The 24,363-nt window shown below is 42.0% G+C and overlaps 1 protein-coding gene across 1 annotated transcript in view; it reads right to left on the bottom strand.

The window, feature by feature from the left end:
* LOC309711402 (solute carrier family 23 member 2) overlaps positions 1 to 24,115 on the bottom strand; it is a gene marked incomplete at its 5' end in the record, with an annotated part of 70,514 nt that extends 46,399 nt beyond the window's left edge. Inside the window, 2 exons of the mRNA XM_082541694.1 lie at positions 4,321 to 4,473; positions 24,044 to 24,115. Of these exons, the coding sequence (XP_082397820.1) occupies positions 4,321 to 4,473; positions 24,044 to 24,115 (225 nt within the window). The remainder of the gene's footprint in view (positions 1 to 4,320; positions 4,474 to 24,043) is intronic.
* Positions 24,116 to 24,363: the final 248 nt, after the last annotated feature.

Genomic DNA, 24,363 nt, shown 5'->3' with positions numbered 1-24,363 from the left:
ATCTCAAAATATCTGCGTACAGATCAAATGCCAAGTGTAATTGAGGAAATGTCTAAATCTAAAACAGTAATACCAGTTTATCTGATGTTCTCTACTCAGTAAGCAATAAGAGTTTCCCTATATCAGTGTTTCTTTGCTTTAAATCATTATGACAAAGGCTATTTCTTGTAACTCAGAACTAGTGTGGTCAGCTAGAATAATAACAATCTTGTATCTGCTACATCAAAACACAACGGCCTGGCTGGCAGGATATGTTCAGTCTCAGATGTCTCACACTTTAATCTAATTTGAGTGATGCATAGACATATATCTGGACTCACTAAGGCTGCTTGCAGCCAAGTACAAAACACATTATATGTCATTGACAACACCATCGGTGTGGTCAGAGCTAATTCTCCTATCAACACAACCTACAATGTCGTCCAGAAAATGTTAAGTGATTTGTAAAAAAAATAAATAAATAAATAATATGGGCAATGGAGCGGGTATCCTTGGTGTTTCACCAATGCTGACAAAAGAAGGTAATGCCACAAGTATTAGCAAAAATGTCATATCCTTTTATGTCTTTGCAGCTGACATTCAAGGCTTTACTATACTTCACACAGGGGTGGAAAACACGGGCATTGTTTGTTTTAATCATTTTCCAAACCTGCAACAATCAGGGAGATATCAGTTCCATGGCAGTGAGGATTCCTTGTGGAATGAGATAGGCTGGTAGAAGTTACTCTTTCCAGATGTATAAACCTAAAAGATTTTACATTTTGCCCAACATTCATATTTTGTGGTCAATCCTAATCAGTAACATAAATGGCCTTTTGCCATGTCAAGTTAAAAGACACAATAGAACCTTCAGCATCACTTATTAAAAGATTTGAGTGAGTGGTCATATATATATATATATATATATATATATATATTAGGGGTGCAACGATATTCGTATCGATATTGAACCGTTCGATACAGTGCTTTCGGTTCGGTACGCATATGTATCGAACAATACAACATTTGTTATTTATTTTATCAACTTTCCTTCTGACGATGCTGTCTGTGTTGAGCGCTCAGTGAATCTGCGTTCGACTACTCCGCCAAGGCTCGACAGTGCAGCCTAGGCGGAGTAGTCGAACGTAGATTCACTGAGCGCTCAACACAGACAGCATCGTCAGAAGGAAGAGCGCAGGGCAAGCTAGCGAGACAGAAGTTAAGCTCTCCTTGCAACATGGACCTCCCCCACCCTCATTCAGATCTGGCGTTTGGAATTATTTTGGTTTTCATGTGACGTATGACCCTGAAGGTAAGCGAGTCATGGACTAAAGTAAAACAGTATGTTGGATGTGCCATGCAATGCTCAATTACATGGGTGGGAACTAGTGTGTTAGCTCGTTAACGTGTTGGCCGTCTAGCCCCATGCACGGGGCGATCGGTGGTAGCTCGTTAACGGAGATTTGCCATGTTGTGGCGTTAAGGTCATTTCAACGAGATTAACCTGAAAGCACTAGTGGGAACACGACGAATATGACTGCACATTTACGCCGACATCATCCTAGTGCAAAGACAAGTGGAAGCAGAAAAAAAACAAGCAAGCATGCTACTAACTTTAGCCGAGTCATTTAGACAGCTGTTAGCACATGATTCTCCTTATATGTTTAATATGCTGCTGAGAATATAGCCCAGAAGAAGCGGATAGTATAGCTTTTATTTTGGAAAGAGACATTTCTCTGTAATAAACTCTCTTTTCAAAGATGAGTGATTCCTCAATCAGATACAGGGCTCGCAATATCGCTAGCCCGACGTCCCGGGGCTAGCGATTTTTTTCAGTCGGGCTACCAAAATCTATCTCTGCCCTGCCCGTCGGGCTATTGTAGGAAGGAAAAATATATGTCAATGCTTTTGCATTCTTTCAGAAATGTAGCTGGGTAATTATGTCATTGGCATCGGTGAGCCGCTGTCAATATGTGACATATTGCAATCGCGTTTGAATTTGCGCTTGTTTTTTTGCTTTCACTTTGCAATCGCGCAAACTGTGTATAGAGAGCGACAGCACTGATCTGTGAGTGATGATAATTTGTGCACCAATTCTTCTGACATCGTCTTATTAATTGTTAGCTTACTATGCAAACATGACAAGTGAAATCTCCCGCAGCTTAAACATGTGAGAGGTTGATCGCGCAGAGAATCGCTGAGCTTATGTGAGTGCGTGTGTAAAAGCAGCAGGATATATATTTGACTATGATGACCTGGATGACTGAGAACCTTCACAGACAGATATATATTTTAGTTCTGCTGAGCCAAATAAGACAGGTCAGGGTGAAGAAGTGACAGCCAAAGAAAAGCTTACCACAAAACGGAGAAGTTATGACAAATCAGACTATAAGGCAAAAAGAAAGTGCAGCTTTATGGTTTCATGGACAAAAGAATTTCTGTGGCTGCAATATGACGAGCTATATAACCAGGGGTGCACATAAGTGGTCCGCAGGTGCGCATTCGCTGTCAAAATAAAAAACACGCACAAGGGTTAGGGTTAAATTTAAAAACTGTACTTTTGAGTTAAAATATATATTTATAATTTTAATAAATGACAAATTAAAAAGGCATGAACATTTTTTTTGTATCGAAAAAATATCGAACCGTGACACCAAAGTATCGAACCGAACCGAACCGTGAATTTTGTGTATCGTTGCACCCCTAATATATATATATGTATGCTAAAATGCTAACAGATTATTTTCAAATAAATACAAATCAATAATATGCTACAGGAGAAAATAAAGTCACCAACATTTTGGTCATTTCAACATGCCAGCCTTGGAGCTTAAATTTAATATATTTTTACAGCATGATCATATTTTCCTTGTCGCTGGTTCAACCAAGGTCACTCAGCCTGAAAGAAAACTGGTATTATTATAACCTTGAAAATATCTAAACTACTAACTTATGACCACACTTTGGATTTTAACCATATTGCAGGTCTTGTAAATAATGTTATTGAATGATTGAAATGCTGTTGCTAATCAGCCATGAAATTAACTCTTGACATTCTAGTCTTTGCTGCATGTCTTACCCACACTCTGGTATGTTATTAATAAAATAAAGTCCCATTTCCAAAAATGTTTTGACACGACTTAAAATAGTTTAACTAAAAATGTAAAGAAAATTACATGTCATATTTAGCTTTCCCTCCCTTTTTACTCAAAATCCCCCTTACTCATTTCTGCTCATGTCTAGAACCGTCTCACACATACAAGCACTCACATGTTAGCGACTTTACACTAAAGTCGCTAACGAGTCACTAAAGAATCAGGGTTAGGGTTACTGACAGACCTTATTGTGAGTAAATACATACTGTTGCCAACACACATTAATTATCACCCCTTTTTAAAGTGAGACATTTTCTTTAACTACATTAATGTCATTTTTTGAATTATTGTTTATTTTTTAGTTCGCAAATGTTGCAACAACAAAAAATACATTACCATCAACTTGTCAGGATTATGGAAATCTTCTAGTTATAATTTCAACTACATTTACCTCAGCTTTAGTTACACTTCTCTTTCTCTGTATTAAAAAGCTGGAAAACACTGACAAGCCCACTTTCCTAACTGTCCAGCACTAAACTGCAGATAAAGGAAGCTGATGGTGCAATATCTATCATTAAGTTACTGAGTTATAGAAAGTTTTTAATTGTCTCAAAAAGAAATTGAGAAGGATGTGGAATTTGGGATTATGAATAATGACTGCTAATTTGACCTCGCATTTGCTGTAGATGTAAATGAGAATTGGTTTAGCCAATGCAACTTTATTTTTACAGAGCTGTAGGTTTGTCTCCTTGCTTTGGCATTGATCTAACATCAAGAGGCTTCATTATAAGAGTAAATGGACTGTTTCTTATATACCCCTTTTCGCCCATTCACACAAGCACTTTTTTTTCTGCACCTAAGTGCTGTCTTTCTAACAGTCACACTTTCACAGTGAATGTATTGGAAAGCAACTTGGGGTTTACTATATTGCCCAAGGATACCTTGGCACGCAGACTTGAGCAGGCTGGCTTGCCCTACCAACCTTTCAATCAGTAGATGACCGGCTCTACCTCCAGAGCTACAGCCAATCAAAGATGTTCAATAAATGAAAGCAGAATGTTTTCCTGCAGTAGTAGCAAGGTTAGATACAGTTTTCTGCTGTGACACTGGGCTAAACCACCAGTGTGTGAATGCGAGAGTGAATGAATAGTGGCATTGTAAAGCGCTTTGGGTGCCTTGAAAAGCGCTATATAAATCCAATCCATTATTATTATTATCCATTAAACAAGTCAGAAGATAGATTTACCTGGAAGCCAAGCAAAATGCAGAGGTACCATGGTGGCCTGTCATTAAGGGAGTAAACTAAATCTATTTTTTTTCCTGTTGTCTCTTCTAGGGTTTCCTCTGTGTGAGACTCCCCAGGATCAGCTGTCAGCTGTGGCTGTTCGTCGTCTTTGTCCTTTAAGAGAAGCACAGCAAAAGTCATTAGTCATTAATTAGTCATTAATTTAGCAATAATTAGTTTAATCCACTGCAATGCATTTCTTCCTCTGCATCATTTCAGCAACTGTTTGAAATTTTAATTACTTTAAATCCCAATTAATTGTATGCACAAGTTTGAATTTATTTAGGATTTTTTTTTAATGTATGTATATATTTGAGCTTGTATGTATGTTTTTACATAAAAGGCCAATATACACTCAAATCTTTTAATAAGTGCTCCTGCAAATTGCTGTGAAAGTGTTACTTTCTCAGCTGGAGTTGCTTTTTTTTCCTTACAGATGCTGCCTCCAGTTGGAGCTTGTATTCCATTTCCTTAACTGCTTGCGGTAGTATTGTGCTTCCATATTCTGCCAGATGGCATTACTACATGCATGGTAGTAATGTGGCTCTGTGATCCTCTTGCTTTGCCTCTGCTTTGGCAGTTATGAATCCTGAATTTTTGTTTGTCTGTGACTTCCTGGTGAAATGCAATGCTTGTGCTTTGTGGGAAAACTGAGCTCAGGTTCACTGTCTCACTTACCTGTCTCTTTAAGTTGCTTGCCTGCTTACAAAAGACATATTCCCCTTTTACTCAACTGCCTGTCCAGTCTCCACCACTTTCTTCTTCCACTGTCCCTGGGATCCTCTGGCCTGCCAGTAACAGCTCCCCTATCTTATCTGAGTATTTATCTGTTGCTAATAACTTCTTGCAAAACACGACAGAATTATCTGGCCAAATACTGGACTCAAGAGACTCAGCTGCCATACCTATATGGCTTTATCTAAACAAGGTTTGTCTTTGGGCCAACACAAGCATGTGCAACATTTATTCATGGAGCAGCTATAGACCAAATGCGCACCATAATTGTGACAAGTAATTCTGGCCTCAGTGACCATAGCCATTCACCCCACTTCTTCCACAGTGATTGGTATCAATTGGGAGAGCTTAAAAAGTGTTAAAGCTTTCCCTCCTATGAAGTGTTCCTTTGTCTAAAAGAAGAGTAAGACTCTTAGGCCATTTTCTGATTGCTGGGGGTTACCAGAGGTTAAATCAAATCACCAGATTACTTCTGTTCAGTTCAGCTTTTGAGGCACCATAATGTTTTTACAAAATTAGATCTGTGTAATGCTTATAAACATAAAAGAAAAGGATGAGTGGAAAACTACTTTTACCACTCATTTGGGACATTTTAAATACTTGGTGATGCCATTTGGTCTTACTAATGCCCTTGCTGGTCTATGTAAAAGCAGAAAAATGTCCAAACAATAGCATTTCTGCTCCTTCTAAAATTGCATGGACACCCTCCATGCAATTATCAGTGCTTTCTTTTTGCTATTTATTATCAGTAATTTATGAAAAAAAAAATAGTACTCTTACTAAACTGGCCTTTAAGTGATTGGCCCCAGATGGTAAGTTAAACCCATGTGGCTTTTTCTCCCAGCATCTGTGCTGCTGAAAGGAAATATGATGTCGGGAAATGTGAGCTACTGGGAGTGTAATGCTACCATTAGACAAGTGCAAATGCTGGTTGGAGGGGATTGAGCAGCTATTTATCTTCTGGAGAGGCCACAAGAATCTCTCTTACTGTACATCTGGTTATGCTATGATGGAGAAAATAGTGTAGGGTCAGAACCCCTGATAGCCTGTCATGAAAATACCCCATACAACGTAATATACAGGGAGTGCAGAATGATTAGGCAAGTTGTATTTTTGAGGAATAATTTTATTATTGAACAACAACCATGTTCTCAATGAACCCAAAAAACTCATTAATATCAAAGCTGAATGTTTTTGGAAGTAGTTTTTAGTTTGTTTTTAGTTTTAGCTATTTTAGGGGGATATCTGTGTGTGCAGGTGACTATTACTGTGCATAATTATTAGGCAACTTAACAAAAAACAAATATATACCCATTACAATTATTTATTTTTACCAGTGAAACCAATATAACATCTCCACATTCACAAATATACATTTCTGACATTCAAAAACAAAACAAAAACAAATCAGCGACCAATATAGCCACCTTTCTTTGCAAGGACACTCAAAAGCCTGCCATCCATGGATTCTGTCAGTGTTTTGATCTGTTCACCATCAACATTGCGTGCAGTAGCAACCACAGCCTCCCAGACACTGTTCAGAGAGGTGTACTGTTTTCCCTCCTTGTAAATCTCACATTTGATGATGGACCACAGGTTCTCAATGGGGTTCAGATCAGGTGAACAAGGTGGCCATGTCATTAGTTTTTCTTCTTTTATACCCTTTCTTACCAGCCACGCTGTGGAGTACTTGGACGCGTGTGATGGAGCATTGTCCTGCATGAAAATCATGTTTTTCTTGAAGGATGCAGACTTCTTCCTGTACCACTGCTTGAAAAAGGTGTCTTCCAGAAACTGGCAGTAGGACTGGGAGTTGAGCTTGACTCCATCCTCAACCCGAAAAGGCCCCACAAGCTCATCTTTGATGATACCAGCCCAAACCAGTACTCCACCTCCACCTTGCTGGCGTCTGAGTCGGACTGGAGCTCTCTGCCCTTTACCAATCCAGCCACGGGCCCATCCATCTGGCCCATCAAGACTCACTCTCATTTCATCAGTCCATAAAACCTTAGAAAAACCAGTCTTGAGATATTTCTTGGCCCAGTTTTGACGTTTCAGCTTGTGTGTCTTGTTCAGCGGTGGTCGTCTTTCAGCCTTTCTTACCTTGGCCATGTCTCTGAGTATTGCACACCTTGTGCTTTTGGGCACTCCAGTGATGTTGCAGCTCTGAAATATAGCCAAACTGGTGGCAAGTGGCATCTTGGCAGCTGCACGCTTGACTTTTCTCAGTTCATGGGCAGTTATTTTGCGCCTTGGTTTTTCCACACGCTTCTTGCGACCCTGTTGACTATTTTGAATGAAACGCTTGATTGGTAAATGGCCTGTATTTATATAGCGCTTTACTAGTCCCTAAGGACCCCAAAGCGCTTTACATATCCAGTCATCCACCCATTCACACACACATTCACACGCTTGATTGTTCGATGATCACGCTCCAGAAGCTTTGCAATTTTGAGACTGCTGCATCCCTCTGCAAGATATCTCACTAATTTTGACTTTTCTGAGCCTGTCAAGTCCTTCTTTTGACCCATTTTGTCAAAGGAAAGGAAGTTGCCAAATAATTATGCACACCTGATATAGGGTGTTGATGTCATTAGACCACACCCCTTTTCATTACAGAGATGCACATCACCTAATATGCTTAATTGGTAGTAGGCTTTCGAGCCTATACAGCTTGGAGTAAGACAACATGCATAAAGAGGATGATGTGGACAAAATACTCATTTGCCTAATAATTCTGCACTCCCTGTATAAAGGTGTGGATGCAAGATAAGTGGTGAGAAAAGAAACAAAGGGATCAAAGATTTTAATAATATGACTAAAACCACAGAGAGTGTGACAAGGTTGGGCGTCAGCCAATCAAAGAAAAAGAAGACCAAGTAGTCTCATTCCCCACTGTCTTGTCTGCCATGGTGGATTCACAGCCACAGAGCACAGAGAGCCACTGTAAGTTTCCTTCAAATATTTATTTAGTACATTACTACTGTGATTAATGAGAAAACCAACACAGACATGAAAATCCTTCATGACTATTTTAGTTAATGGTAAAGGTGTTAGCTAACTAGCCATAAATAATGTGAGTGAAGTGGCCCCCCCACCTTCTTCAAATCCAACAAAAGTGGTATCAAACGTTTGTGCTACGTTTGTGCTGGTTTGTGCTGCAAAAATTTTCGTTTGTGCTACTATCATTTTAAAGATATTAATAAAAATTTCTAGAGGTCATCAGAGGTCAACCAGCCCCCCACATTAATTGAATCAAACAAAATGAGTGTCAATCAACTGTGCTACGTTTGTGCTGGTTTGTGCTGCTAAAATTGTCGTTTGTGCTGCTTCTGTTTGAAAGATATTAATGAAAAGGTAAAGGTCAAAAGGTCAACCAGCCACCCCATATTAATGGAATCAAACAAAATTGATGTCAAACGTTTGTGCTGGTTTGTGCTGCAAAAATGTTTGTTTGTGCTGCTAACATTTTAAATTTTTAATAAAATAACGTCTTGATGTGTGCTTAATCATCCAGGTAAGTAAATCCCAAAAGGTTGATTCTGTTTATCTGGACATTTTCAGTTGGAGAAACGTTTCGTCACTCATCCAAGTGACTTCTTCAGTCTCAGCTGACTGCAGGTTTCCCCAACTTTATAAACAGTACACATTTGCATAGTGAAGGAAACTAGCACCACTGAATGAACAATGGACTGAGGGGTTAGTTCCATGATTGTTAGTATGCAAATTCTTATGACCATTGATCAATGACAACTAATCAAAGCCTACTGATTAATGGCCATGAGTACCATTCACAGAAAGTGGGGAATGGCTACAATCACAGCATTGTAGGATGGTGAAAGATGTACCCTTGGGCCCCCCCTTCTCGATGGACGAAGCTGTCTCTCAGTCTGTGTGTTCTGGCCCGGAGGCTCTTCAGTATCCTTCCTGATGGCAGCAAACTGAAGACGCTGCTGAAGGGATGAGTGGAGTCACCTGTAATAGAGAGCACCTTCCAGATGAGGCAGGTGCAGCTGCTCTTACTACCCGTTGTCATTTTTTCCTGCAGGAGTCATACTTGTGCTTCTCAGTTTGCAGAGGAAGTAGAGTCGCTGTTGGTCTTCTCCACATTCAGGGACAGGTTGTTGTTGCTTTACCACTCTGCCAGATGGTTAACTTCACCCCTGTAGTAGATCTCGTCGTGGGTCAGCAGAGTAAAGAGAAGGGGGCTCAACACACATCCTTGGGGAGCCCCCGTATTCTGTGTTCTTGGGCTGGAGTTGTTGCTGTCGACCCGTACTGTCTGCTGTCTTCCTGTCAAGAAATCTAGCAGCCAGTTATACAGCAAGGTGCTGATCCCCAGCAGATCCAGTTTGTGAATGAGCTGCTGGGGAATGATGATGCTGAAGGCTGAACTGAAGTCTATGAACAGCGCTCTGACATATGAGTCTCTAGTGTTGAGATGCGTGAGGACTGAGTAAGGGGCAGTTGAAATTCCATCATCACTTGAGCATTTTGACGAAAGCGATAATTTGATTTGATGCATGACTAACCGTTCAAAGCACTTCATAATGATGGAGGTGAGTTTGACAGGACGGTAGTCCTTAAAGCAGGAGGTAGATGACTTCTTGGGAACAGTAATGATGTTGGAGGCTTTGAGGCATGTGGGAACGACAGTACTGATTTTGGCAAGGGATCTCCACACACTGTCTGGGGATTGTGTCACCACGGTCTGCAGAGTAGGCTTGTAGTCTGTGATGGTTTGTATTCCTTGCCACTGCCTCAAGTATCTCTGCTGTCGCTGAAGCTTTGCTGTAGCTGATGCCACGTGACAGGTTTGCCCTTGCTGTTCTTTGGCTCACCTAATTCCCGGCTCTGAAGGCTTGCATTTTTCAACCTTAGGAGCATTTAAACCTGACCTGTGAGCCATGGTTTCTGATTGGCCCGGACAGTGATAGGCCTGGTGTCAAGATCTGGAGGATCGGCAAGGTGCTGATCAGAATCTCTCCACTCCTAGCCCTCCTTCTCTTCTCTTTTTCCCTCTCTCTCCCCCTCTCTTCTTCTCTGCCCTGTTTTGCAGGGGCGGAACGCATGGCGGCTTCACGCCCTCGGTCCACGCCTTCCTGGATTGGGAACACCTGGGCCTCATCAGACCAGCTGGTATATTAGAAGGAGGAGATCAGCTGTTCAATGCTGGATTGTTGTGAAGGCTCTAGTCAGTACACGTCTAGCTCAAGTTTCCTGTGCCTCCGTCTCAGAGACTTAACGAGTGTTTCTTTGTTCCTAGATTCCCCGTGTTTCCCCATGTGGAGTGTGGAAGGAGTGACTGGTCGCTAGCAGAGAAGAGAGAGGTTGAACTGAGCGCGTGTGTGATTTCCCTGTTTTCCCTGGAGCCCTGCCCCTCACGTCTTGTATATAGTACATACACTTGGTGAAGATCTGTAAATAAACCGTCTCTGTTTAAACGCTACTCATGAGTCCTGCGAGTGGATCCTCTAAGCAACCCGTGACACCTGGTCTCTGTGACATCATCAATGCATTTTGGGATGTAGGCAGTAACACTTTCTGTATATTCCTTAAAGTCTGTGGTGTTGTCGTGTGTAGCAGCCTGTGGTGGAAAAGCAGTCTTGCAGTGCCTCTGAGGACCCTTCTGGCCACACCTGTACCTGCTTACGAACTGGTTTGGTGACTTTGACCAGGGGCCTGTGGGAACCCATGGCACACCTAGGTTTCCGCCTGTACTGACCCTTATGCAAAATGGAAGTGGAATTAAGACACAGTTCCAAAAGCAAACACAACTGATCAGTGCTGAGAGTGGTCCTGTTGCTGAGGTTGGGGTGATCCTGTAATCTCTTATGAACTACCTCCAACGCTTCTATGACTGGGCTGCAAGTGAAGACAGATGTAACATCTCTCTCTCACAGGTTATGTTTCTCACTCTTAGGGAAACATAACCTGCACAAACAAAATAATTTGCAGGACAAATGTTTGACATCAATTTTGTTCGATTTGAAGAAGGTAGGGGGGCCAATTTCACTCACATGTGTACTGTTTATAAGGTTGGGGAAACCTGCAGTCAGCTGAGACTGAAGAAGTCACTTGGATGAGTGACAAAACGTTTCTCCAACTGAAAATGTCCAGATAAACAGAATCAACCTTTTGGGATTTACTTACCTGGATGATTAAGTACGCATCAAGATGTTATTTTATTAAAAATTTAAAATGTTAGCAGCACAAACAAACATTTTTGCAGCACAAACCAGCACAAACGTTTGACATCAATTTTGTTTGATTCCATTAATATGGGGTGGCTGGTTGACTTCTGTTGACCTCTAGAAATCTTTGTTAATATCTTTAAAATGATAGTAGCACAAACGACAATTTTAGCAGCACAAACCAGCACAAACGTAGCACAGTTGATTGACACCCATTTTGTTTGATTTAATTAATGTGGGGGGGCTGGTTGACCTCTGATGACCTCTAGAAATTTTTATTAATATCTTTAAAATGATAGTAGCACAAACGAAAATTTTTGCAGCACAAACCAGCACAAACGTAGCACAAACGTTTGATACCACTTTTGTTGGATTTGAAGAAGGTGGGGGGGGCCACTTCACTCACATCCATAAATACACTGATCAGTGTGCTGCCCTGACATTAGCTTTCGCTCTGAAATTTGACAGACATTCTGTCCATATTTCAGCAGTCATTTTACTCAGTTTGCTCCGCTGTTGGCAGTAAAAGCGCAGTTTACTTCACCTCAGAGCCCTCATTCTGTATCACAGCATTGTGACTCAGGGGCATCAGTACATCACACTTTAAGTCACTGTGGAGGCGTGTGGTTTGTGGCTCAGTTCTAGGGGAGGGATGGACCAGTGTGTTCAGTTTTGTGGTGTCGGCTGGAGAAAGAGTGTTTAAAAAGCATTATATAAACTGGATAAACTGTCTGGGTTGTTGCTATAGCGTTCCAAAAACTTAGGCATGTCACGATGGATCCGTGGTCTGCTCAGCCAGTGGAGGTGCAAGCCAAGATAGTGACTGACCTAGTGGGGACACAGCGCCATCTTCTAGACAAGCAGCAGGAACAGTCCAAGCGGCAGATAAGGCTGCTCAAATGTCTGCTTGCTTGGGCTGGCTCCTCACTACCGCTGTTTCTGCTCCCCAGAGTCCGAGCATTGACGCTCCACCCAATGGACAAGAGGGAGGACCCCCAGGACTTCCCTGAAGTTTTACAGGCCACGGCGGAGACGTGCTGGGCACCCGAGAATGAAAAAAAAAATGGCCTGCATTTGTATAGCGCTTTTCTAGTCCTTAAGGACCCCAAAGCGCTTTACACTACATTCAGTCATTCACCCATTCACACACACATTCACACACTGGCGATAGCAAGTTACATTGTAGCCACAGCTGCCCTGAGGCGCACTGACAGAGGCGAGGCTGCCGGACACAGGCGCCACCGGGCCCTCTGACCACCACCAGTAGGCAAACATGGGGTTAGTATCTTGCCCAAGGATATTTGAATGCTCACTGTGGCTGCTGCTTCTGGTAGAAGTGGCAGCTTAGAGCTTAGCCTTTAGGTGGTTGTTAGGAATTGCTTTCTCAACATCCAGCAAATCATCATGGACCGACTGGGACTCTTGCATGAGCATCACTGCTATTGGTTCCTGGAAGGGGAGATGGGGGTGAGAGGTTAGCCATTCGCCTACACTAGGAGGCTCCACAATTGAGTAGCCTGGGGGAAGCTTAGCTGTTGAACATGCTGACACTGATGCAGCTTATGGAGGGGTTCCCAGCATAAACAGCAGAGTCAGTTTGGCTGTCATCAGCCAGCAAGTCTCAAGCTGGCCATAATGCTGGCTAAGGATCACCTTGCAGCAGGGAGCTGGCAGGGACCCACAGCTGATGGCCGATCTCAGCCCCAAGGAGGCCCTGTGGTGCATCCCCATTGCAGCCAGTGGAGTCCAACGTTTAATCACACTTCCACTTCTGATATCTCTCCACGGTCCTGGCATCTAGCGTCTTTGCACCTGCTATCATTAATGGAGGTCCCATTGAATGCATTGGCATGGACCTCATTGAGCAATTTCACCAGCATCCAAGCAGATAGTGCTTTTTATTATTTCTGGTTGCAACACAATATCCCGAAGCAGTGCCACTGTGCACCATTTCTACAAAGACTCTATTTTTGACTGGTTTTGATCACATGGTTGCAGTTGTACATAGTAAAACAAATAACAATACAAAAATTTGCAGTTCTCGTTATATATTTGAGAAAATGTCCATCCTTGAATTTGTGAATATTTTTTCTATAAATTTAAATCACAAGTATGTGAACATTTTTTACACGCAAGCATTTCAAATTACAAGTTCATATTTTTTCTACACATTCTCTCCTTTTATTTTACAAGCTCTCACATTTACAACATATTTACCCTCATAGTAATGCCAACAGACAGTCAGGTCAAACAAAAGGGGTGCTGAGAGTGAACGGGTCCAACCACCTATGCTGCCAAAGTTTGTTTGGATTTAGAGAACATTAGTATGGACCTAAAATCCAAAATGAAAAGTGTCATTCACAAAGTCCTCTAAAATAATATGAAAACCTGGAGCAGCTCAAACAAGAAATAAACCGCAGTTTAACCTCATTTAACACAAAGCTATAGCGACATTATATTGCCAGATGTATTTGCTTGTCTGGCTTCACAGCTGTATGAACTTGAGTGACAATCTGTTCTTAATCCATAGGATTTAATTTCGTGTTGCACAACTCTTTGCAGGTATAACAGCATCAACTCTTTTGGGAAGCCTGTCCACAAGGTTTAGGGGTGTTAGGCTGTTAGGTTTGTTAGGTTTTGGAGTGTTGGGTTTAGGCTTACAGTCTCCACTCTAATCCATCACAACTATGTTCTGTTGGGTTGACGTCAGGACTCTTTGCAGGCCAGTCAAGTCTTTCCACACTACACCAAACTTGCTCATCCATATCTTTATAGACCTTGCTTTGTGCACTGGTGCAAAGTCATGTTGGAACAGGAAGGGCCATCCCCAAACTGTTCCCACAAAGTTAAGAATATGAAATTTTCCAAAATATCTTGAAATGCTGAACCATTAAGAGTTCCTTTCGTTGGAACTATGGGGCTGAACCCGGCTTTTGAGAAAAACCCAACTCTATAATTTGCCTCCACCAAACTTTATACATGGCACAGTGCAGCCAGATAAGTACAATTCTTCTGGTAACCACCAAAGCTAGACCTGTCCATTGCATTGCCAGATTGAGACGCACAATTTTTACTCCAGAGAACATGTCTCTACAGCTCTAGAGTCTAGTGCCAGTATGCTTTAAACCACTGTATATGATGCTTTGCATTGCACTTGGTGATGTAAGGCTCAGATGGAACTGCTCTGACAAGGAAATCCATTGCATGAAATTCTCCATGCACCGTTCTTGAGCTAATCTAAAAGCTACATAAAGTTTAGAGGTCTGTAGCAAATGACTCTGAAGTGGTGACCTCTGTCCATTATGCACCTGAGCATCAGCTGACGCTGCTTTGTGATTTACAGTTTTTTCTGATTGCTTAAGCACATTTATTGTAACTATTGGCTAATTTTGCAAAACTCTTCACACAAATAAGAAAACCTGTCACCCAATCATCAAAACATTGTAGTTCTCTTGCAAAAGCAAACACAGCTAGATTAACTCTTCACACCTTCGTAAAAATGGTGTTTCCGTATCAAACAGTACACACAAGCCATCATCTACTAAGCACACAATGCGCCAACTGCACACTGATGGTATGAATACAAAACACATCTGGCTTTTGCTTTCTCTGTGCACAAGGTAGGCTATGTCAGTTTGAGCTCATACTTCTGTCATAGATCCATAAGCATAGAGGGATCCAAACTTCAAGTACTGGTGTTTATTCAAACACATCAAAACAAACACAAGTGTTTATTTCCAAGTATAGGATTATTTGCAATCGCCATAATGACTATATGGGTTACTTGGTCTGCAGTGAACATGCTTCCTCTGCCCCAGCATCTGGTCATCTAGCAATTCTGTAAAGTAACAATTTCAGTATTTTTACATCAATGGTATTGGTGTGTTTCTCATTGGCATATGGCAGTGCTACAAATCTTTGTGCGAAGTGACTATACTCACCGATTCTCATTTCAAGATGTCCTTATGGTACTTGCTACAGTGTAGCGGCTCGAGTTAGGCTGGACCCGTTGGCCAGCTACCCTCAGGGTCATTCCACGGTTGATTACATGGTCCACTATTGTAGCTCTGATGTCATCAGTGATTCTATTTCTTACTCTTCCTACCCTTCCTCTCACCCCTCCTCATCTTCCTCTCCTCCCTCCTTGTCTTCCTCTTGCTCCTCCTTGTCCTTGTCGTCCTCTTCATCCTACTTCTTCACCTCCACGTCCTCTTCCTCGGCCTCCTCTACTTCTCACTCTTTCTGCTCCCTCCATTGTACTCCGCACACACAGCTTACCTGTATTATAGTGCTTAGGCTGATTGCAAAGTGAACTAATTATCTAAAAAAGTTTTCACATGTGAAAGTGTGCCAGACAGTTGGCAAATTAGTGTTAATGATAGCCATACATGTGTATACTTTTGCTAGGAGTGTGTTGGAAATTTGGTAATTGAGTGTTGTGCAGTGAATTGTGCCTACAGTTTTGCAAAGTGTGTGTTACAAAATTGCAAACTGAGTGCAAAGCAGTTTTTGTGCTTTTAGTTTTGCAAACTCAGTGAGTGGTTTTGCTATAAGTCTGAATAGTTTTAGAGATTGTGCTACAGGAATCACAGTTAGGGTTTAAGCATTCAGAAAAAACTGTAATGTGGAATACCACTTTGTGGATGTTTTTCCCAATCGTTTCCACTCTGTTATATATTACTAACAGTTGACTGTGGAATAATAGTATGAAAATTCCATGACTGGACTTGTGACACAGGACATCCTACCACAGTATCACACTGTAATTTGTTGAGCCCCTTAGAACGACCCATTCTTTCACAAACATTTCTAGAAGCAGTCTGCATGCCTAGGTACTTGATTTTGGATTAGAATTTCATTTTTTGATAACATTTCACTTGAACTCTCAAAATGAAGTCCATACAGATGTTGGAGCATGTGAAGAAGGCCACCATTAAGTGAAAAAAACACCATCATTGATAGCTGATACAGGGAGGTTTGAAAGCCTCACCTTTAAACCACCAGTATACCTCTTGCCATTCTGGCGAGATACTGTAGCTTAATTGTTGTCTCATCTTACCCTAAAAATCTTCTCCAGAAAGCATACACTTCAGTTGTGATTGAAGGTATTTATACTGGAGCAGGGGCTTCGTTTTTAGTCTGCATCTTTCCAGTTTAATGATGTTAAACTTTGTAGATCATAGAGCTTCACTGAGTCAAGCTCTAAGAATAATGCCGCCTCCTTAAAATTTTCAAATTCATCTGAGTATTTATTGAACCAGTGAGTTCTTTCAAAGAAATCCTTTTCATTCTTGCAAAGAGAAACTACGAATTCTATTCAATCATGATGCACTAATAAAAAGTTAACAGGCCTTAAACCTGCCAAATCAAAAGACACTTGAGAACCTTCAGCATATTTATTAAAATATCTAAGTGAGTGTATGTATATATATATGAGCCTGTGTGTATGTTTTTAACCCTGTATGGTTTAAAGAAATCCAATATAAATTCGAACTTGTCCACTTAATTCTTGTTTTTTTTTTAAAAAATGCATTAAAGATGTAGAATTCAAAGAAAGAATTAAAAGCCCCAAACTACCATGACATACATGCCCATAATGAGTGTACAGAAATGTCTGACCTTGTATATCATGTTATACAATCTTTCTAGCTTCCTTCTTCTTTTACCAGTCATAGTCCCTTCATTTAGAATCTCACCACTTTCACCTTTGCAATTCTAGCCTTATTTCTCTCTTGCTTCCTCCTAGCATGCCTTCCCTCCTTTCTCACCTTTTGTGTTCTGACAAAAGTGGCACAGTTTTCACCCTATTGGGCAACATTATGAGATGAAGTCATTTTGAACCTGGCCCCCGACCAAACAGGTATGGACATGTCATTCATCTCATTCATTATGTCATTCATTATCATCCAGTGATTCGGTCAATATTTTACTTCTAACACCTCTCCTTGTACAACATTCCCGCCCCGTGCGCCAACAAAAAAGAAAAAAAAGAAAAGAGAGAAAGACAACCCAACCAAAACAACCAAGGACAAAGCAAAGACACTATTGGACACTGTTGTTATGGCGGAATCTTCATGAAATCCATCCATCCATCGCTTTGTCAGTGTACTTAATCACTATGTATTAACAGGGTCTATACTATTGCAACAGCATTCTTTCTACGTGCTTCACATATTAGAACCAGAAGGTTCTAAAATTCACTAAAGTCTTCATCACTAGGTCCACAGTGGGACACAACTGTCTTTGAAACCTGCTGTGTCTCAGAGGTTGTGCTCTGCACTCATGTCTGTGAAGGTTCTCAGTCATCCAGGTCATCGTAGTCAAAGGAGCTTGCAAAGAAAAGCGTCTGGACTTCTTTAAGTTGCCTGAAGATGTTTCACCTCTCATCCGAGAAGCTTCTTCAGTTCTAAGGTCAAATGGCGGAGAGTCCTAGATTTAAACCCAGTGGGAATATCCCCCCAAAGAGGGACAAAAGGACCCCCTGATGATCCTCTAATCACATGAGTCAAGGTGTGAAAATGGGTGTGGGTCACAATCAGCCAGGGTTTCGGGTGAGCTCATTGTGAAACCTGGCCCCACCTTATCATGCGATTTCCTGAAGTGAGATGGCCCAGGATGTGAGTGGGCGTTAAGGAGTCTGGGGAGGGAACTCAAAACTGGATTATAGATGGCAGACAGTTGGTGTCGTAAACCATCGCCTCTGTTCTAAGATGGTCGCTCACAGTGGACATAGATGGCTTATTTCACTCCTCTTTCAAACCATCTGTCCTCTCTGTCCAACATGTGAACATTGGCATCCTCGAAAGAGTGACCTTTGTCCTTAAGATGCAGATGGACTGCTGAGTCTTGTCCTGTGGAGGTGGCTCTTCTATGTTGTGCCATGCGCTTGTGAAGTGGCTGTTTGGTCTCTCCAATGTAGAGGTCTGGGCATTCCTCGCTACACTGTACAGCATACAGCACATTGTTAAGTCTGTGTTTTGGAGTTTTGTCTTTCGGGTGAACCAGTTTTTGTCTGAGCCAAAATCAGCTTTTAAGTGAAAGGATAAGACAGGTCCATTTCACTATAGATGCCATCCAGATCAAGATCAGCCAGACTCTGCAGGAACTGGAAACCCTTCTACCCTCTCCAATCTTAGAAGAGGTTTACAAGTTTGTGGACAAGGCTCAGCAGGCCCAACACTCTAAAGCAGGGGTGTCAAACTCAAATACACAGTGGGCCAAAATTCAAAACTGGAACAATGTCGCGGGCTAACATTAATATTTATTGAAAAAAAATCTTCCTCCAGATATAAGAATCAATCTTTTCTTATTGACTCAAACAAGTTTTGCTGAAAAACTGAATATGGAACAAGCAAAGCTTTATACTAAACAATATATGTATTAGCTCTATAATACCAGTAGGCCAGCTCTAATAGTAATTTGGTATGGCTTCGCGGGCCAAATGTAATTACACTGCGGGCCAAATCTGGCCCGCGGGCCAGAGTTTGACACCTATGCTCTAAAGGAAAAGAAAGACAACACAGAAAATTTCACACCTTGCTTTCAAAAACACACACTCCTCATTCTGAACCTACACAACTCAGAGAAGAAAACACACCTGAAGACAGGAGAAATGGGTAAAGATCTTTTCAGACCGGAATCTCACTGAACCTGAAAAGAGAGTATTAGCCAAAGTACTCAATTTTGCCATTTCTCCGCAACAGTTGCCCATAGTGGACCTCATCACAGCCACAGAAACTGCCATACAGATGAATAAATTATCACCGACAGAAGCAGAGCAAATCAGGATGAAAGTCTCAGCCACCCTCTCCAGTGCCAAAGTCCCTCCGTCCAACCTCACAATACAAGAAAAGCAGGCCGTCGCTTCCCTGAGCAAAGACCACAACATCACTATTTTACCAGCTGATAAGGGAAGATACACTGTGGTCCTAAACACTACAGATTACCACACAAAGATCATTACTCTCCTCAGTGACAACAATACCTACGAAGCCTTAAAGCGAGACCCCACAAGCAGCTACAAATAAAAAAGAAAAAGAAAAAAGAAAGTTATAGCTTGCCTTCAAGACCTTGAAAAGGACAAAATCATTGACTGCCTTACATATCACCACCTTTACCCAGGGGATGCCATACCCTGCTTTTACGGACTTCCTAAAATCCACAAAGAAGGTGTCCCACGTCAGTAGCATAAACTCAGCTACTTACAACATTTCAAAACACCTTGCTACCATCCTTGCACCTCTCGTGGGGAACACCCCACACCACATCAAGAACTCCACCGAATTCACCGACAAGGTCCAGAAACTTACCCTGGATCCAGATGAAACCATGGTGTCCTTTGATGTAGTCTCTCTCTTCACTTGCATACCCACCACGGAGGCAGTGTAGACTGTCAGAAAACGACTACAAAAAGACAGCTCCTTAGAAGACAGAACCAACTTCACACCCGATCAGATTTTCACACTGTTAGACCTCTGCCTTACCACAACATACTTCAAATACAATGAAGGCTTCTACAGACAAAAACGTGGCTGTGCCATGGGCTCCCCTGTGTCACCTATTGTAGCCAACCTTTACATGGAGGAATTGGAAAGGAAGGCTCTTTCAAAGGAAGAGTACCCAGCCACTGGTACAGATATGTAGACGACTCCTGGGTCAAAATCAAGACACAAGAAGTGGAATCTTTCACTGCGAACATTAACGCCTTGGATAAAAACATCAAGTTCACTAGGGAAGACACAAAGGACGACTGTTTGCCTTTCCTGGACTGCGCTGTGCACATTGAAGAGAATGGCAACCTCAACATCGAAGTTTACCGGAAGCCCACACACACGGACCAGTACCTCCTCTTTGACTCCCATCACTCTCTGGAACACAAACTTGGAGTAATTAGGACCCTACACCACCGGGCAGAACATGTTCCCTCTAAGCCTAAAGGGAAAAAGAAGGAACACACATATGTAGCACTCAAAACATGCGGTTATCCTAATTGGGCGTTCATAAAGTCAGCAAAGAGGCACAGAAAAGAAGATCAGACATCAGCGAGGGAGGATAAGAAAGACAGACGCAACAACATTGTCATCCCCTATGTAGCCGGTGTATCAGAAAAACTTAGGAGAGTTTTCTCCAAGCATGACATCCCGGTGCATTTCAGACCCAGCAACACACTCAGACAAAAACTGGTTCACCCGAAAGACAAAACTCCAAAACACAGACTTAACAATGTGCTGTATGCTGTACAGTGTAGCGAGGAATGCCCAGACCTCTACATTGGAGAGACCAAACAGCCACTTCACAAGCGCATGGCACAACACAGAAGAGCCACCTCCACAGGACAAGACTCAGCAGTCCATTTTGGATCTAAAGGATAAAGGTCACTCTTTCGAGGATGCCAATGTTCACATGTTGGACAGAGAGGACAGATGGTTTGAAAGAGGAGTGAAAGAAGCCATCTATGTCCACTGTGAGCGACCATCTTTGAACAGAGACGGTGGTTTACGACACCAACTGTCTGCCATCTATAATCCAGTTTTGAGTTCCCTCCCCAGACTCCTTAACGTCCACTCACATCCTGGGCCATCTCACCTCAGGAAATCGCATGATAAGGTGGGGCCAGGTTTCACAATGAGCTCACCCGAAACCCTGGCTGATTGGGACTCACGCCCAGTTTCACACCTTGACTCATGTGATTAGAGGATCATCAGGGGGTCCTTTTGTCCCTCTTTGGGGGGGTTACTCCCACTGGGTTTAAATCTAGGACTCTCCACCATTTGACCTTAGAACTGAAGAAGCTTCTCGGATGAGAGGTGAAATGTCTTCAAGCAACTTAAAGAAGTCCAGACGCCTTTCTTTGCAAGCTCCTTTGACTGCTCTGCACTCATCTCGTCAAACAAAGTTGACACCTTGTTGTGTGAATGTCACCATTCCATCAGTCTCAACCACTCAGTTGCAAACCCATCTGTACCACATTTCCTCTCCAGCAAGAAGCATCTTCAGACATTTGCTTCAGTTATTATTTGCTTCCATCTAGTGGCTCTCTTCCTGTAACCCAGCATCTACAGATAACAGAAATACATATGACTGGATGTGGGTAAGCTGTTCACGTCAGGGTCAGCTGAACAAATCTTCAGCTGTTGCTGCATTGTTTTTATTTGTCTGGGTTTTGAGTCACTGAGTCAGATTTCTCACTTTAATGTTTAAAATGCTTTTCACTCTACAGACATCTCAATATTAACTGCCAAAAGTCTATTTGATAATGTTTTTAGGTTTGTTTATTATGTAAGATGCTACTTAATAAAATGACTATACACTACATCCTTTCAAAACTGAGGCAAACAATATGCTACAAAACCATGTCTGGGTTTTGATATCCTCTCCAACCTCCACCCGGAGAGGGTAGAGTGCCCACTCTGGGTCAGGTTTGAGTTCCTGCGCAAGTAGAGGAGTTTAAGTATCTCAGGGTCTTGTTCGCGAGTGACAGGAGAAGGGAGCGGGAGATAGACAGCAGGATTGGAGAAATTGCGAATACAAGCAGCGGAAATGGGCTTCCTCCCAAGGGTAATTCAGCCATCTGGGAGGGGCTCAGAGTAGAGCCGCTGCTCCTCCACATCGGAAGGAGCCCGTTGAGGTGGTTCAGGCATCTGATAAGGATGCCTCCTGAGCTTCTCTTGAGTGAGGTGTTCTGGGTATGTCCCACCTGGAGGAGGTTCCAGGGCAGACCTAGGACAAACTGAAGAGATCATATCTCTTATTTGGCTGGCCTGGGGACACCTTGGTGCCAAATAAGCTGGAGGAGGTGGCCGGGGAGAGGGAGGTCTGGGCTTCTCTGCTTAACTTGCTGTCCCCACGACCTGGCCCCGGATAAGATGAAGAAGATGGATGGATGGATGATTTTGATATACTGAGTTAGATTTTTCATTCTCCCATTAAAAGTAATCTCAACACTGTTTGATCACATTAAACAGCCAAAAAAAGGGTCATTTTAATACAGTGCCACACCACTTTTGCTCCAGAGCTCTTGGAATACATTAAAATTGGATTTAGACGACAATAAAACAAGAAGTTAAAGAGACAAGTGAGCTATTCATAGATAAGCTGATTGTTTATTTAACGTTTAACCTCAACCGTTAAGCTATGTACAGGAGTTGCCTGATGGTCAGGTGATCAAGTTCTGCCAAGTGATCGTGGACTGCTGTTAGCTTCTTCAGCAATGTGCTAGTATTGTCTCAATTGACCGACTAACATTAGCTTTCCTGATTCTTCTTCACCACAGGGGCTTTCTTTACTTGCATCCTTGATGCACAACGCCTCTGTCAGTGTGCCCCAGGGCAGCTGTGGCTACAATGTAGCTTGCTATCGCCAGTGTGTGAATGTGTGTGTGAATGGGTGAATGACTGAATGTAGTGTAAAGCGCTTTGGGGTCCTTAAGGACTAGAAAAGCGCTATACAAATGCAGGCCATTTACCATTTATTTACTTGATCTCATACCTGAGACGAGGCAGTTGCTTTATCCTTAGCTCAGCAGATGCTCAGTTAAAATGCTGTTTTCTACCAGAGTTGGCTTATCGTGTCCATGCATCTCACTATTGTTCCCATTGTGCTGGCTGTAGTCTCTGGATCTCTTGCTTTGATTGCACCAGGTGCCAGGTACTTCTCGGTCAGTGTGGATATTGGTCGTCTGTTAATTCATAACTACTCATGGGTTTGGATGCCACAGTACACTTTTTATCAATATGTCCTGGTTCCACAAGAGGACATACTGATGAAAAGTGGCCTTGTTGAGACAGGTGATGTCCGAGCTGTTATTACTTTAGTCGTGTATCTCTTGCTCTTCCAAGGTGTGTGGGGGTGTGTGCATGTGTGTGTGTGTGTTGATTTTCCTTCTCTCAAAGTGACTTTGTTGCTCAAATGAAATATCACATAGGATCATAAATGTATTATAAATCCTACAGACTCAAGGGACACAATAATCTTATAACACTTGTTTTTAGCATGTTTTTGCCAGATAACTATTGTAGAGGTTAAAATTTAAGAGAAAAATATAAGTAGACCTTTCTTCCAAAAAGGCTAAAACAAAACTTTGACAATTGTAGATGCGTGTTGTGTACAATGCACTTTAATAAAACTAACTTAAAAGAGAGACGTGAAATGAAGATGTGATTTTCCCCAAAGGAGGAGGCTTTGATATATAATACAAGGTTAGCTAAATATGATAAACAAGGCCCAGTTTTGCAGATGATGACAGATTCACGTGCTTGCCCATCTGCAGTGGAGTTTGTTTATGTTCCAATTTTCTTTCTTCAGTCAATTGCCATGGGTAGGAAGAGGAAAACATCAGCCTTAAAGTCAGCTGTGTACACTTGAACACCACATGCAGTCTAAACTTTTTTTTCCCCATTTATACACAAACAGCCATGGAGTCCGCTCCACTTACATATCCCTCCTTTTGGGCAACACATGCACCCTTTGTTGATTTCACATTCCAGAGTGGCTTACATTTAGCTCTTAGTGCTGTATTGAAAGGATATCACACTGTAGCTCTTTTTTAACTCTAGTCTGCTAATATAAGCAAACATACAACATTGTCAAAATCTTAAGTAGTGACTCTGTGTTATTATATGTTTTCCATTTGTCTTTGTGACAGAGTTGGAGTCTTATGACACCAAAAAAATCAATCAAGATCAGCTGGTGCGCCGAAAGAAGAAAGAAAATCAATGTGGAAACTTTAGAGCAGATAAAGACAACACATCACTTACCCCAAATGCAGGATTGTCTGTCCCCTGGTCATTGAGTCCAAGCTCTATTGTTTCTTCTGTCGTGAGATGCATTGTGGAAAATCAGGCAAGGTGTTGTAAACTCCGCATAAATACAAAAACACACAAGGTGGGAGTAAATCTCTAACTGAGCACAGAAATAAAAGGGACAACATTAATAACCCATTTCCCTAGTTTCGCTAGGAATGCTGACTATCGCAGTCAGAAAGAGAACGGCTTAGTTATTTTGTAATCTCCTCTTTGGCTCTGAAAACTTTCTGGACTGCTGCTGGGTGAGTGTGAGCTCTAGTTACTCTGACTTT

Source organism: Aulonocara stuartgranti, assembly GCF_965226115.1.
Source record: "Aulonocara stuartgranti genome assembly, chromosome: 7".
NCBI lineage: Eukaryota > Metazoa > Chordata > Actinopteri > Cichliformes > Cichlidae > Aulonocara > Aulonocara stuartgranti.
This window is presented reverse-complemented; position numbering and strand designations above follow the sequence as displayed.